General features: G+C 41.6%; 1 protein-coding gene across 1 annotated transcript in view; it reads left to right on the top strand.

Moving 5' to 3' along the window:
* The window catches only part of FASN (fatty acid synthase), a 141,794-nt gene that overhangs the window by 111,391 nt on the left and 16,666 nt on the right, over positions 1-13,737 (top strand). Inside the window, exons 35-39 of the mRNA XM_077458876.1 lie at positions 1,181-1,272; positions 4,799-4,950; positions 7,090-7,335; positions 8,010-8,198; positions 12,034-12,258. Coding sequence (XP_077315002.1) covers positions 1,181-1,272; positions 4,799-4,950; positions 7,090-7,335; positions 8,010-8,198; positions 12,034-12,258 — 904 coding nt within the window. The remainder of the gene's footprint in view (positions 1-1,180; positions 1,273-4,798; positions 4,951-7,089; positions 7,336-8,009; positions 8,199-12,033; positions 12,259-13,737) is intronic.

Genomic DNA, 13,737 nt, shown 5'->3' with positions numbered 1-13,737 from the left:
CCGCACACTGCATCAAATTGGTCTGTATGGCTGCCGTCACAGAAGGAAGCCTCTTCTAAAGGTGATGCACAAGAAAGCCCGCAAACAGTTTGCTGAAGACAAGCAGACTAAGGATATGGATTACTGGAACCATTTCCTGTGGTCTTATGAGACCAAGATAAACTTATTTGGTTCAGATATGTGTCAAGCGTGTGTGGGGGCAACCAGGTGAGGAGTACAAAGACAAGTGTGTCTTGTCTACAGTCAAGCACGGCGGTGGGAGTGTCATGGTCTGGGGCTGCATGAGTGCTGCCGGCACTGGGGAGCTACAGATCATTGAGGGAACCATGAATGCCAACATGTACTGTGACATACTGAAGCAGAGCATGATCCCCTCCCTTCAGAGACTGGGCCGCAGGGCAGTATTCCAACACGATAACGACCCCAAACACACCTCCAAGATGACCACTGCCTTGCTAAAGAAGCTGAGGGTAAAGGTGATGGACAAGCCAAGTATGACTCCAGACCTAAACCTTATTGAGTATCTGTGGGACATCCTCAAATGGAGGGTGGAGGAGCGCAAGGTCTCTAACATCCACCAGCTCTGTGATGTCATCATGGAGGAGGGGAAGAGGACTCCAGTGGTAACCTGTGAAGCTCTGGTGACCTCCATGCCCAAGAGGGTTAAGGCAGTGCTGGAAAATAATGGTGGCCACATAAAATATTGACACTTTGGGCCCAATTTGGACATTTTCACTTAGGGGTGTACTCACTAAGCAAAATGCCTTGATGGGTTGATATCAATCTGGAGTAGTTTTGCAGGTAGATGTCCTCAAGCCAAGCTCTATGTGACTTACAATTCATAGTGCACAATGAGATGCTCACAGTGTGCAGTGAAATCAGAGTAAGCATTTTCAGTACAGGAGAGCATTTTCTGTACAACTGTGCAAGACTGAAGAAAAGACTGTCATCCTGGAGAAATGGGGGACATGAGGGTTTTGAAAAGCCATGTAATTGTGGTTTATTTCTTCAGTGTTGTCACATGAAAAGATATAATAAAATATTTAAAAAAAAGGTGTACTCACTTTTGTGAGATACTATATATAGATATATATCTATATCTCTTTCTTATGTTCTTATATGATTTGCTTACAAGGAGTTCTGAATTTTGAATAATAGAAAAGTCTATATTTCTGAACAGGTGCTTAAAGATGCCATGATTGAGAACTTATCCACAAAACTGTTCCAAGATGTGAACAAACCAAAGTATGATGGCACCCTAAATCTGGACAGGTAACTACAAATTATGAAACTTCTCCCTGGAACAGATGGTTATAAAAATTGGGTAAAGATGAAGTATACAAAGATGAAGGCTGGCATGGTAGCATAGGCATTTATCGTCTTATTTTTACCTAGATGGCTGGCACAAAGACAGTGACAGGGCCTCTTTTAACCCTTTTGCTGCCTGGTCTGCACTCTAATTTTAACCTCAGATGTGCAGACCATTTTTGGAATGTTTCAAATTTTTTTTTTCATTTAACCACTTAAGGACCAGCCCTCTTTTTCAGATTTGGTGTTTTCATGTTTAAAACTGTTTTTTTTTGCTAGAAAATTACTTAGAACTCCCAAACATTTTATATTGTTTTTTTTCTAACACCCTAGAGAATAAAATGGCGGTCATTGAAATACTTTTTTTTACACCGTATTTGCGCAGCGGTCTTACAAGCGCACTTTTTTTTTAAAAAATGCACTTTTTTGAATAAAAAAATAAGACAACAGTAAAATTAGCCCAATTTTTTTTTATATTGTGAAAGATAATGGTATGCCAAGTAAATTGATACCCAACATGTCACGCTTCAAAATTGCGCCCGCTCATGGAATGGCGTCAAACTTTTAGCCTCAAAAATCTCCATAAGCGACATTTAAAAAATTCTACAGGTTGCATTTTTTGCGTTACAGAGGAGGTCTAGGGCTAGAATTATTGCTCTCGCTCTACCGATCGCGGCGATACCTCACATGTGTGGTTTGACCACCGTTTTCATATGCGGGCGCTACTCACGTATGCGCCCGCTTCTGTGCGCAAGCTCGTCGTGACGGGGTGTTTTTAAAAAAATTTTTTTTTTTCTTCTTATTTATTTTAATTGATTTTATTTATTTTTACACTGTTTTAAAAAAAAAAATAAAATGGATCACTTTTATTCCTATTACAAGGAATGTAAACATCCCTTGTAATAGAAAAAAGCATGACAGGTCCTCTTAAATATGAGATCTGGGGTCAAAAAGTCCTCAGATCTCATATTTGGGCTAAAATGCAAAAAAAAAAAAAAAAAAAGAAAATCTGACATTTAAAAAAAAATATACCTTTAAGAGGTATGGGCGGATGTGACGTTTTGACGTAGCTTCTGCCCTGCTATGGTATAGAGACGAGTGGGGGCCATCTTAGCCTCACTTGTCTCTATGCCCAGCAGATGGAAGGACCCGATCGCCTCCGCCGCTACCGACGGCTCCGGTAAGCGGCGGAAGGTGCGGGAGGGCGGCAGGAGGGGGGGGAGCACCTCTCCCGCCGCCGATAGCGGTGATCTCGCGGCGAATCCGCCGCGGAGACCACCGTTATCGTACAGAGGACCGCCGCCTGAAGAGATGGACATCTCGGTTGTGGCAGCAGCTGCTGCCGTTACCGAGATATCCCTCTTCAAAAAAATCACGTACATCCCCGGTGGGCGGTCCCCAAGTGGTTAAGGTTCTCAGAGTTTGTTAAAAATTCCCCATTCTCCCCCTGCAAACCATACATTTTCTGAGAGAACGGGACTAAAAAGATGGCTGGACTGATTTTGTAGGTCACGTGATAGTTTGGCCAATCTACAAATACAATAACCAGAAACATTGTCCATAAAGCTGGCAAAAAATGTGAAATCACCATTAAAAAGTTAAGATATAATAACAGAAAATATTTGCTCAATAAAAATACACATAACTTTTCCTGCTCAATGTACTTAGAATGTTCTTTAATATTATAATTATGAATAGAATCTGTATAATAGTTTATGCAATATCAATGATTCTTGCCAATCACCAAACTCAAGTAAAAATTAACCAAAGGAAGTTTAAGGAAAAAAACTTACATTCAAATGCCCATCAATGCAGCCTTGTCAGTGTCATTTGCAGCCTTGTCAGTCGTATGCAGCCTTGCATTTGCAGCCTTGTTAGTCATTTGCCGTTTAAAAATGGCGTCGGTAGTTCTTAGGCTTGTGCAATTCATTTCGTAACGAATTGTAATTCGGCCGAATTTTGCATCTTTCGGACATTCGGATGCATCCGAATGTCCGAATAAAAAAATAATGAATAACAACGAATACGAAAGAAATATAACGAATGAATTCGACATGATTCGGTAATTCTTTAAAGATCTAATGAAACAAAAGGTCAGCTCAAAGTAAATCTTATAGTCCAATCAGCTAATTAATTTTGTGCCGGAGGTTGGATTACTGGCAAAGTGCATTCCTGAGAACTGAGTGATAAGGGTGTTGTATTGTATTTGAGCCGAGGAGAGCCGAGGAGAAGAGACGTTGTCATTGTGTGTGTTAAAAGATTCAATAAACAAACGACTTTCCAAACTACGAATCATTATCACGAATGTCTATACATACATAAATAACGAATTTCAATGAATACGAACGAATGAATTCGACACTCTACGAATAATAACAAATTAACCCGAAAACGTATTAAAGTGGTTGTATACTCTTTTTTTTAACTTTTACCTACAGGAAAGCCTATAATAAGGCTTACCTGTAGGTAAAAAAAATATCTCCTAAACCTGTACGGTTTAGGAGATATTCCCCTCGGTATGCGCCGCTGACTGCAGCGGCGCATGCGCACGAGGGGATTCTCGGCCTGAAAATCCGGCAGTGTCCGGCCGGCCGGAATGAAATCTCCCGCGCGCATGCGCGGGAGTGATGATATCGCGGCTCCGGCCACTCACAGCGCCGGAGCCGCAATACCCGGAAGAAACGCCGAGGGAGCTGACATGCTCCCTCGGCGTTTCTTCCGGGTATTGCGGCTCCGGCGCTGTGAGTGGCCGGAGCCGCGATATCGTCACTCCCAGATGTCGTGCCAGATGTCGGGGCCTCGTTCTAAGGTAAGTATTTCATAATGAGCTAGTATGCGGTGCATACTAGCTCATTATGCCTTTTGCTTTGCAGGTGTTAAAAAAAAAAATAGCGGGTTTACTACCGCTTTAATGTAACATAACGAATATAACAGAACGAAATGATGTATTTTACAAATGAAAACGAACCGAAACTAAACGAAAGTTTCCGTTGTGCACAAGTCTAGTAGTTCTCAGCCATTCTCGGCGGCTTTCAGGTATTTTCGGCCCTTCTCGGCTATTTTCGGCCGTTCTCGGTGGCTTTCGGCTTAATGAAAGCTGCTGAGAACGACCGAGTGCGGCCGAAGATAGCCGAGAATGGCCGAAGATAGCCGAGAACGGCCGAGTGCGGCCGAAAATACACGGAAGCCGCCGATAACGGCAGAAAGCCCTAGCAGCAGCGGGGGATCAGCGTATAACACGCACCCCCAATTTCCCCCTGATTTTAGGGGGAAAAAAGTGCGTGTTATACGCCGATAAATACGGTATCTTTGTTTAATAATAACATTTGTTTAGTCTGAATCATTTAGGTGTGAGAAATATGCAAAAAAATAAAAAATTAGGAAGGGGGCACATGCTTTTTCGCAGCACTGTATCTTCACTGATTTAACTGTTTTTTTTTTTTGTTTTTGTTTTTTTAATAATTTTTTTTTTTTTTTTTTTTTTTTACAGCGTAAGCCGCGAGAAGTGTCTGGAGCTCGATCACTTTGTGGTGTTTTCCTCTGTAAGCTGCGGGCGAGGAAACGCTGGTCAGAGCAATTATGGATTTGCCAACTCAACCATGGAGCGGATTTGTGAAAAGCGGCGTCGGGACAATTTGCCAGGTATGGGAACCTGTTATAGAAAATGTATCAGTAGATTCAGGATATATCGCCCTGCCCGAGACATGCTAAACTGTAAACTGTACAGGATGCAATACAGAATAGTGCCAGTTCCATTCTCTTTAGCCACGGCCTAAGCGTCTGAAAGCTGGCCTCCCTTTATACTAAGCAAATACACTTCAAAGGGAATGTGTAGTACCCTAGAACCTATTCCTCTTCTTTATTTAAGATGGTAAAAGACTGCAAAATAAAATTTGAAGTTTCAAAAATATATTTTATCTTTTTTTTTTTTTCATTTTGAAAATTATGAATATTTTGTTATGTCATACCCAAGTAGTAGACGGAGTTCTAGACACCTTTTCAAGCTTTTTTTTTTAAAACTGACATTTTATTAAATTTCCAATTTTCAACAGAGATACAAGGAAATTAAAGGAGACAATAAGTAATAATAGGGTGTCACATGTAAAGTCATACAGCGTGGTTTGTGGTATATAACAAATAGTCCGCCTATACATCATTTCACCTGTAGAGAAATGTAGTCCCGGCTACAGGAGCCAGTGCATTGTGAAATAGGAACTGGGAGAGAAAAACAGAAACATTACATAACCACATAGGCATGTTTAAGGTGAGAATCAAGACCAGAATATTACCGCTGTTCCAAACATTAATTGATTATGTGACCGAGACTGACAGGGTGGGGGGGGGGGGGGGGGGTGAGTGGAGAAAAGTAGGTAAGAACAAGAAAGCTGAAGGAGACAAAAACAAAACAAGAGGAAGAAAAAGTGATAGATAAAGAGTAAGAGAGTAAAGGACACCCACCCGACCCAGAGCCCCCGCACCGCCTGGGAGGGGTATCTACCCTGAGTCAGCTGGGTTTGGAAGCCTCCATCCTATCCCATAGTTCCCATATCCTGTTACTTTTCAAGCTTTTTATTTATATCCGCTGTAAAAAAAAAAAAAACAGTTGTTCACGGGGTTCAATAGCTTAAGCTAAGACACAGCAAAGTGCAGCAGTGCCTCCTTCCCCCTCTGGCCTAGTTTGTAAAAACACTCCATTAAAAATGTAAACACATTAAAAAGAATGAAAGGCTTTCTCTTTAGAAAGTACAAACAAATGGGCACTGCCCCACCTATAGCTGGACTTTTAGAGCAAGGCGCACTGGAAGGGCGATGCATGTCAAACAAAACCAAAAAAATATCCAAGCTCGACTTACCGACTAGCCTGCAACCAGCCAAATTATCCTGTCTAACATTATGCGTTAAAACAGGGGTTTAGTTTGCACCCATTTCCAAATACTTGCGTAAACTACAGGCAGGGGCGGACTGACAACTCATGGGGTCCCAGGGCAATAGGAGATTATGGGGTCCCCGGACAATAGGAGAAGATTATGGGGCCCCCGGGCAATAGGAGATTATGGGGCCCCCAGGCAATAGATTATGGGGACACACACATACAGTATACACACACAGACACACAATATACACACACACACAGTATACCCACACAGAATACACATACACACACTGAAAAGGTACTGGAGCAGCTATAATCTTGGGATTTTTAAAAAAACACAGATTTTTACATACTGTCCCTGGTTTTATTGAGGCTGGCAACCCTGATGGGGCCCCTTAGTGGCATGGGGCCCTCGGGCACTGCCCGAGCGCCTGAATGGTCAGTCCGCCCCTGGCTACAGGCACTGTCAAGGCACCCTGTTTTCTGTAGTCCTAACTCTGAATTTTGAGAGTCTCCACAGTGGAAGCACTTGCACTATAATAGATAGGTAGAGGGCAGGGGAGTTTCACTTTAGAAATCCTATAATCCTGCATCATGGATGAACATACAAATGTATTATTATTATTTTTTTATTATTAGGAAAACAAAAAATCAGACAGTAAAAAAACCATTTAAACAAAATATAAACTTTAAAAAAATCAAATAAATTTGCCCCCCCCCCCAAATCATTACAGTTGCTTCTCAGTTGGAGTGTCCATACAAGACTTCAGAGGCCATGCATGGTATTGGTACTAGGAAAAGGGTCACTTCAACTCTTTCCCTGAAGTTCTCCCCGACACCTACCAGTAATGTTTTAATGCTCATTTTCTAGTGCTTAATCTTGGTCTGGTTAATTTTTTTTTTTGTAGGCTTGGCAATACAGTGGGGAGCCATCGGCGATGTAGGAGTAGTTCTGGAGACCATGGGAAATAACGATACAGTGATAGGAGGGACATTGCCTCAGCGGATAAGCGCTTGCCTGGAGGTTCTAGACCAGTTCCTGAACCAGCCTCACCCCGTTATGTCCAGCTTTGTCCTGGCTGAGAAAACCATCTCTGTCAAAGCCAAAGGAGCTGGTCAACAAGATTTGGTGGAAGCCGTGGCTCACATATTGGGTAAGGATATTATAGAAGAAGTACAGAGCTCCTACATAATTTATTCAACTTTCTAAACAACCATTCTGAGAAACCAAGGGAGGGGGTCAACGGTGGAAATATGGCTTTTCATACGAAGCTATTGTCTTCATGTCTAATGGTACTGAGCAAAAATGTGAACTGTTTCTGTTCAATGGGTGTCAGATACCTAAGGCTACCATACAAATGTAGATACTATCCCATGATACATGGTTTTTACTAACAATCTTCCCATCTATATGGTGTGAACGGTCACATCAGCCAACCACAGAAGACTGACAGCTTTGGTAGAGTTGGGGAGGACGGAATATTTTCATCCAAGCTTCAGTTCACCTCCATGAAAAGGCATAGTGATGACCCAACATCAGCTTTTGGTGCCTCCTGGGCAGTAAAGGAGAAGCCATCCAAAATTAAACTGAGTGGGATATCAGGTGAGAAGGAGATTGATGCAACAACTTGGGGGTCAGTTCAGGGTTGGGCAGAAGAGGTGGCCATGGTCAGACTTTGTCCCGACACTGTTTTAAACAGTCCGATTGTATGGCCACCACTAGTCAGGCTAGCAGAAGTCGTAATCCAGTGGGTCCTTTACCAATTGGGGTAAATTTTGTCATTTTTGTAATCTAAATGTATTGTTCTTTTCCTGATCTTTCTGTCAGGTGTCCGGGATGTGAGCAGTTTGAATCCTAACACCACCTTGGCTGACCTGGGTCTGGACTCCCTAATGGGTGTGGAGGTTCGCCAGACGCTGGAACGGGATTATGATATTGTCATGGCAATGAGGGAAGTTAGACAATTAACGATTAACAAACTGCGTGAGCTCTCTTCCAAATCTGGAAGTGTTGAAGGTGAGAAAATACAAGTCTGCAGTTATTTAATAGTAGCCAACTTCTTCCTTCTTGTTCTCGGGCTGACCCACCAGTGAGGTCTGTGCATTTGATTTTATAAGATCTATCATGGTTTGTGTTTGTTTAAAGTGGTTGTAAACCCTTACAACACACTTTGACCTACAGGTAAGCCTAGATTAAGGCTTACCTGTAGGTCCAAGAAATATCTCCTAAACCTACACGGTTTAGGAGATATTTGCTCGAAGACAGGCACCGTAGACAGCGGCGCGCAGGCGCACTGTGCGAGGCATTCTCAGCGACGGAGTTGCCGCACGTGTCGGCTCCCGTGCGCATGCGCGGGAGTGACGTCATCGCGGCTTCGCCGATTGACAGCGGCGGAGCTGCGAGACCTCACCGAGAAGATGGATGCGCCGGACTACAGGGGACAGCGGTGACTTCGCTGGCTCCTGTGTCAGGTAAGTGACACATAATGGACTACTATGCGATGCATAGTAGTCCATTATGCTTTACCTTTGCAGGGAATGAAAGAGGAAGTAAACTCATCATTTAACTAAACGTGTTCCCGAGATCTCGTGAGCTTTCACATTTGGCTACGAAATCTCCCTGGAAAGCACTGGTGACGTAGCCTTCTCAGGATGCAGCTTTGTCACCAGTGCTTTTTTGTGGTTACATTGGGATTTTTTGGGAGATATACTGTAAAATTGGCTTTAAGAAATGAGGATACATTTTCATCAATCAACATACTCTATATATAGCTAGAAAGAAATGTGCTGTTGTCTATCTGGGGGTAAATGGCCCCCTCTTTAAAGGGTTGGGGTTACGCAAAGGTGTTTTTTGTTTTGTTTTTTGTAGAGGGAGCCTGATAAGCTGACCCAGCTTCTGGCTTCTTAAATGGTTACACAATGAGACCTCTCTGCCATAATTCCCAAGTCTGTTCCTGTCCACCTGGGAGTTTTGGGTGTTCCAGCTTCTCCTATTACATTTGAAATAATATAGATAGATGGATCACCAGCCAGTGCAAGGAGGTTCTTATTCTCCTATAAAGACCTTTAATTATCATTAGAAGAATCATCAGCAGGAGAAACAAGGTCTTGATTCCACTATATAAATCTTTAGTTATCACTAGAGGGATCACCAGGAGGAAAAAGGAGGTTCTGATTCATCTATATCAGTGACGGCGAACCTTGGCACCTTCAGATGTTTTCAAACTACATTTCCCATGATGCTCTACTACACTGCAGAGTGCATGAGCATCATGGAAAATGTGGTTTCAAAACACCTGGGGTGCCAAGGAGAGACGGTATTTTGCTCATCAACTAGAGAATATAGCACCACATCCCTTAGAAAATATTTAAGAAATTTGAAAAGGGTGATTGGGATATTTAAGGTGCCAAATTAGAACAAAATAATTTTTATAAAAGTAGAAATGTATTCAAACAATAAAAACAGACATACAACGAGTAAATGTTACAGTACTAATACATGTGCTGACTGATTTCATCTCTACATGTTTCACCTTGATAATTGGCTTCTTCAGGAGGTATAATTGTTATCAGGCACAATAAGCACTGTGTATTCGAAAAATATTTGCGTAAGAGTAAGGGCTCCAGAATCATGGGGATATGGACAGACAGATCATCCGGTAAAGCCATAGAGGGGGGTGTATCTAGAGTACAGCCACTGGTAAATGGTCCCGGAACCTATGCCAGCGATACTCGATTATTCACCACCAACTCCACAACAGGAATGAATAAAGATGACGCGAAAGTTAAGATGATTTCTGAATTGTCATGAAATCAAATCATGACCCCTTCAGTAAGACATTCACCAACAGATCTTTCCCCTTCCCATGCTGGGGTGCCAAGGTTCGCCATTATTGCTCTATATAGATCTTTATACCATTAAAAGGATCCAATCAGGAGTAAGAAAGTCCTGATTCCTCTATATATAGATCTTTAGATATCACTAGATGGATCAACAGTAAGAAAGAGATCCTAGTTCATATTATATATATATATATATATATATATATATATATATATATATATATATATATATATATATATATATATATATATATATATATAATATCTTTAGTTAAACTTAATTTCAGAATACTGTGTCCAGTTCTGAAGTACATAAATACAAAAAGATATTTATAAGATGGAACGAGTCCAAAGGCAACAGAAAAGATCTGAGGGATAATGCATATCAGGAAAAGTGCAGGGACTTAAAGTTTACCTGAAGGCAAAACATTTTCTTTAGTTTTGGATAGAGTGAAGAGGGATTAGAACACCTGTCAGTTTTTATTGCTGTCTGTGCCCCCGTTAGGGAGATTCACCCTCTCAATTTGACCTGTTTACCATTATCATTGAAGGTAAAAGGAAATGTTGGGTTCCAATGGGGGTGCTAGTTCTGGTAGCCCAATGGTCCTCAAGGGATTCCCTTAACTGGTAGGGATTTCCTCTCACTTCCTGTTTTGGCTATGGGACAAGAAATTAAGCTAAATGTCCCCAATGGGGCACAGATGGCAAACCAACAGGGGTTATAACCTTGCCTTCCTCTATCCAAAATGGGGGGGGGAGGAGGAGTTTTGCCTATAGTTCTACTTTATTATGTAGAGTCCTAAGGAAAGAAGAGAAAAGACAGACATGACTAAATCCTACAAATACATAAAGGGTGTAAATGGGGTCCAAGAGGGCAGTATTTTCAATCTAGCCAAGATTAAGAACACAGGACATGACTTCAAACTATCAAGAGCAAACCAACCCTGGAATTGTATTTTACTGAAAGAGTAGTTGATGCTAGGAACAGACTCCCATCGGAGCTAGTAAGTCAATCAACAGTAAGTAATTTAAACATGCTTTGGACAAACATAGCCCTATACTCGGACAAATAGGTAAAAAAACATGCAGAAGACGGGAGGCAATTTTGATGGGAGATTTCGTCTTTTTCTGCCTTCTCTATTCTATGTTTCTTTCTGTTTTCTTCTTTTTTTTTTAACATATCCAGTAGGGATGGTGGAAGCCCCTCATAATGGTAGGAGCCCTTCAGGAAGTATGTACGATTATGCAAACCAAGGGATCTCAGCCATAGACCTCCCAAAGGGTAGATGTCCCTGTCTGGTAGTGTAATTCTCCAGCATCTACCAAATACCGGTATCAGTTTTAGGTGGACTGACCCTGAGTTACATATTACTTTGGCCAAAAAAATAAATAAAACTATGAATTATATGACAAGTAAATACAACCATAATTAACAACTTTAAAGGAAGATGCATTTGTAGGTTTCTAAGTTCTTTGTTTCCTGAAAAAATATATATTTTGTACTTTTCCTCTTTTTTTTTTCTTCTTTTTTTTTTATTTATTTTTTTATTGTCAAAATGAAATACATTAGACCCCAATAATCTGTTATTTTCAAAAAAAATATGCACATTTATCATTGCAGAACTACGTAAATCTGCTTCTACAATTTTTTTCTGTGTTCTTATTCCTCCTGTCATAGTCTTCTAAAATAAAATAAAATGTAATATAAGGTGAACAGAATCTCTTCATATTGGTCACAGCAGGTGCAAAAACCTGGGGACTAGAGATTGAGATTAGACCATTTACAACACAATACTTGTCTTTGGTGTCATCCGGAAACTGAAATATTAGTTTAGGGCAGGGTGACCATTTAATGGTGTTGAATCAGAGCATCAAAAAAGAAAAAGGAATGGAGTAAAATAATTTAAGAAGGGTTGGACACTTGAAAATACTGAACAAGAAAAATGCGTAAAAAATAAAATAAAAAACGTTTTGTGCCTAATTAATTATTTTTTACATTTTCCTTGTAGAATCCAAGCCCTCTCAGAAAAGCTCTGCACTACCAGATCTTAGTTTTCTGGATCTGAACAACCTCCTGGTAAATCCCGACGCCTCCACCGTCACTAAGATAAATGACGTTCAGAGTAATGACCGACACCTTTTCTTGGTGCACCCCATCGAAGGATCCATTTCCGCATTCCAGAGCCTGGCTTCCAAACTCAACATCTCCTGCTATGGCCTGCAGTGTACAAGAGGTAATCATCGCCCAAAAAAAGAGCTGCGGTGAAATCCAATCCATTTAGCCAAAGTGTCAATATTTAAGTTAAAAAAATGCTAAGCTCTTAGACCTTGTACACACGGTCGGAGATTCCGACGGAATGTTTCCTATCGGACCGTTTTGTCGGATATTCCGACTGTGTGTGGTCTGCATCGGACTGTTTCCGTCGGAATATCCGACGGACCAAGTTTTCCAACTTGCCGGTAAAATTTTCTGACAAAATGCTCCTATCGGACATACTCCGATCATGTGTAGCCTACTCCGAAGTGCCACGCATGCTCAGATCAACTTCCTAGACCAAAGCTATTGGCTACTAGCCTGAACGTAGTCCCGTCTAACGAAATAACGTCATCACGTTATGTACAATCGGATTTTCCGACAACTTATTTCGACTGTGTGTATGCAACATCACTTCCGGACCTCTTCCGGAATTATTCCGTCGGAATTACTCCGACGGATTTGGTAGTCAGAATCTCCGACCGTGTGTACAAGGGCTAAGACCGCGCTATGCTTGGTCATTTATAATTCTTCTTTGAAGTGTTGGTAAAACCATTGTCACAAAGACTGGAAATATTTCTGTATTGGAGCCCTGAATACCACTAAAGCCTGTGCGGTTTGGTTTGTTTCGTTTTGAATAATTCTTCTGACTAATTTTTCCTTATGCGGAGATTCGTATATATCTGAATACCCAAATTACGATATAAACAAAGTTTACAGAAAGCTCGGAATAACAAAACAAAATTTGTTCGAATTTCTGAAATTCGAATAGAATTTTACATCAAATTCCAGTCGAATTTGAAAATCTAAGAAATTAAAGGGGTTGTAAAGGTAAATGTTTTTTCACCTTAATGCATTCTATGCATTAAGGTGAAAAAACATCTCACACTGCTGGCGCCCCCAGTCCCCCCGTTTTACTTACCTGACCCCTCGAAAATCCCGCGCTCGCCCCCGCCATCCTCTTCGCCGCTCAGCCTGGCCGCTGATTGGCTGGAGTGGATGGATTGAAAGCAGCGCAGCCATTGGCTCGCGCTGCTGTCAATCACATCCAATGACGCAGCGCGCCGGGGGGCGGGGCCATGTGATACAGCGGGCGGCTATAGCCGCCCGCTGTATCACGGGAGCGCGCCCGCAGTGCTTCTCACCAATGCGAGGGAGCTCGCATTAACGTGAGAAGCACCTGCGGGAGGAAGCAGAGACAGCCGCCGAGGGACCCCAGAAGACCAGGTTCGGGGCCACTCTGTGCAAAACGAGCTGCACAGTGGAGGTAAGTATGACATGTTTGTTATTTTAAAAAAATAAAAATTTTTACTTTACAACCCCTTTAAGTCAAGTCAAATACCGTGTGTGTTATTAGAGCACCATTTCGAAATAATGCTTTTTTTTTTTTTTTTCTTTTTTTTTTAAGCCAAAGGTGATTTTACCATTTAACGACCGCCCGCCGCAGTTGTACTGTGGC

The sequence above is a fragment of the Lithobates pipiens genome, unplaced genomic scaffold (genome assembly GCF_037356315.1).
Source record: "Lithobates pipiens isolate NorthernLeopardFrog02 unplaced genomic scaffold, aLitPip1_a1.2 Scaffold_28, whole genome shotgun sequence".
Taxonomy (NCBI): Eukaryota; Metazoa; Chordata; class Amphibia; order Anura; family Ranidae; genus Lithobates; species Lithobates pipiens.
The sequence above is the reverse complement of the archived record's forward strand: the minus strand, read 5'-3'. Positions and strand labels throughout refer to the sequence as shown.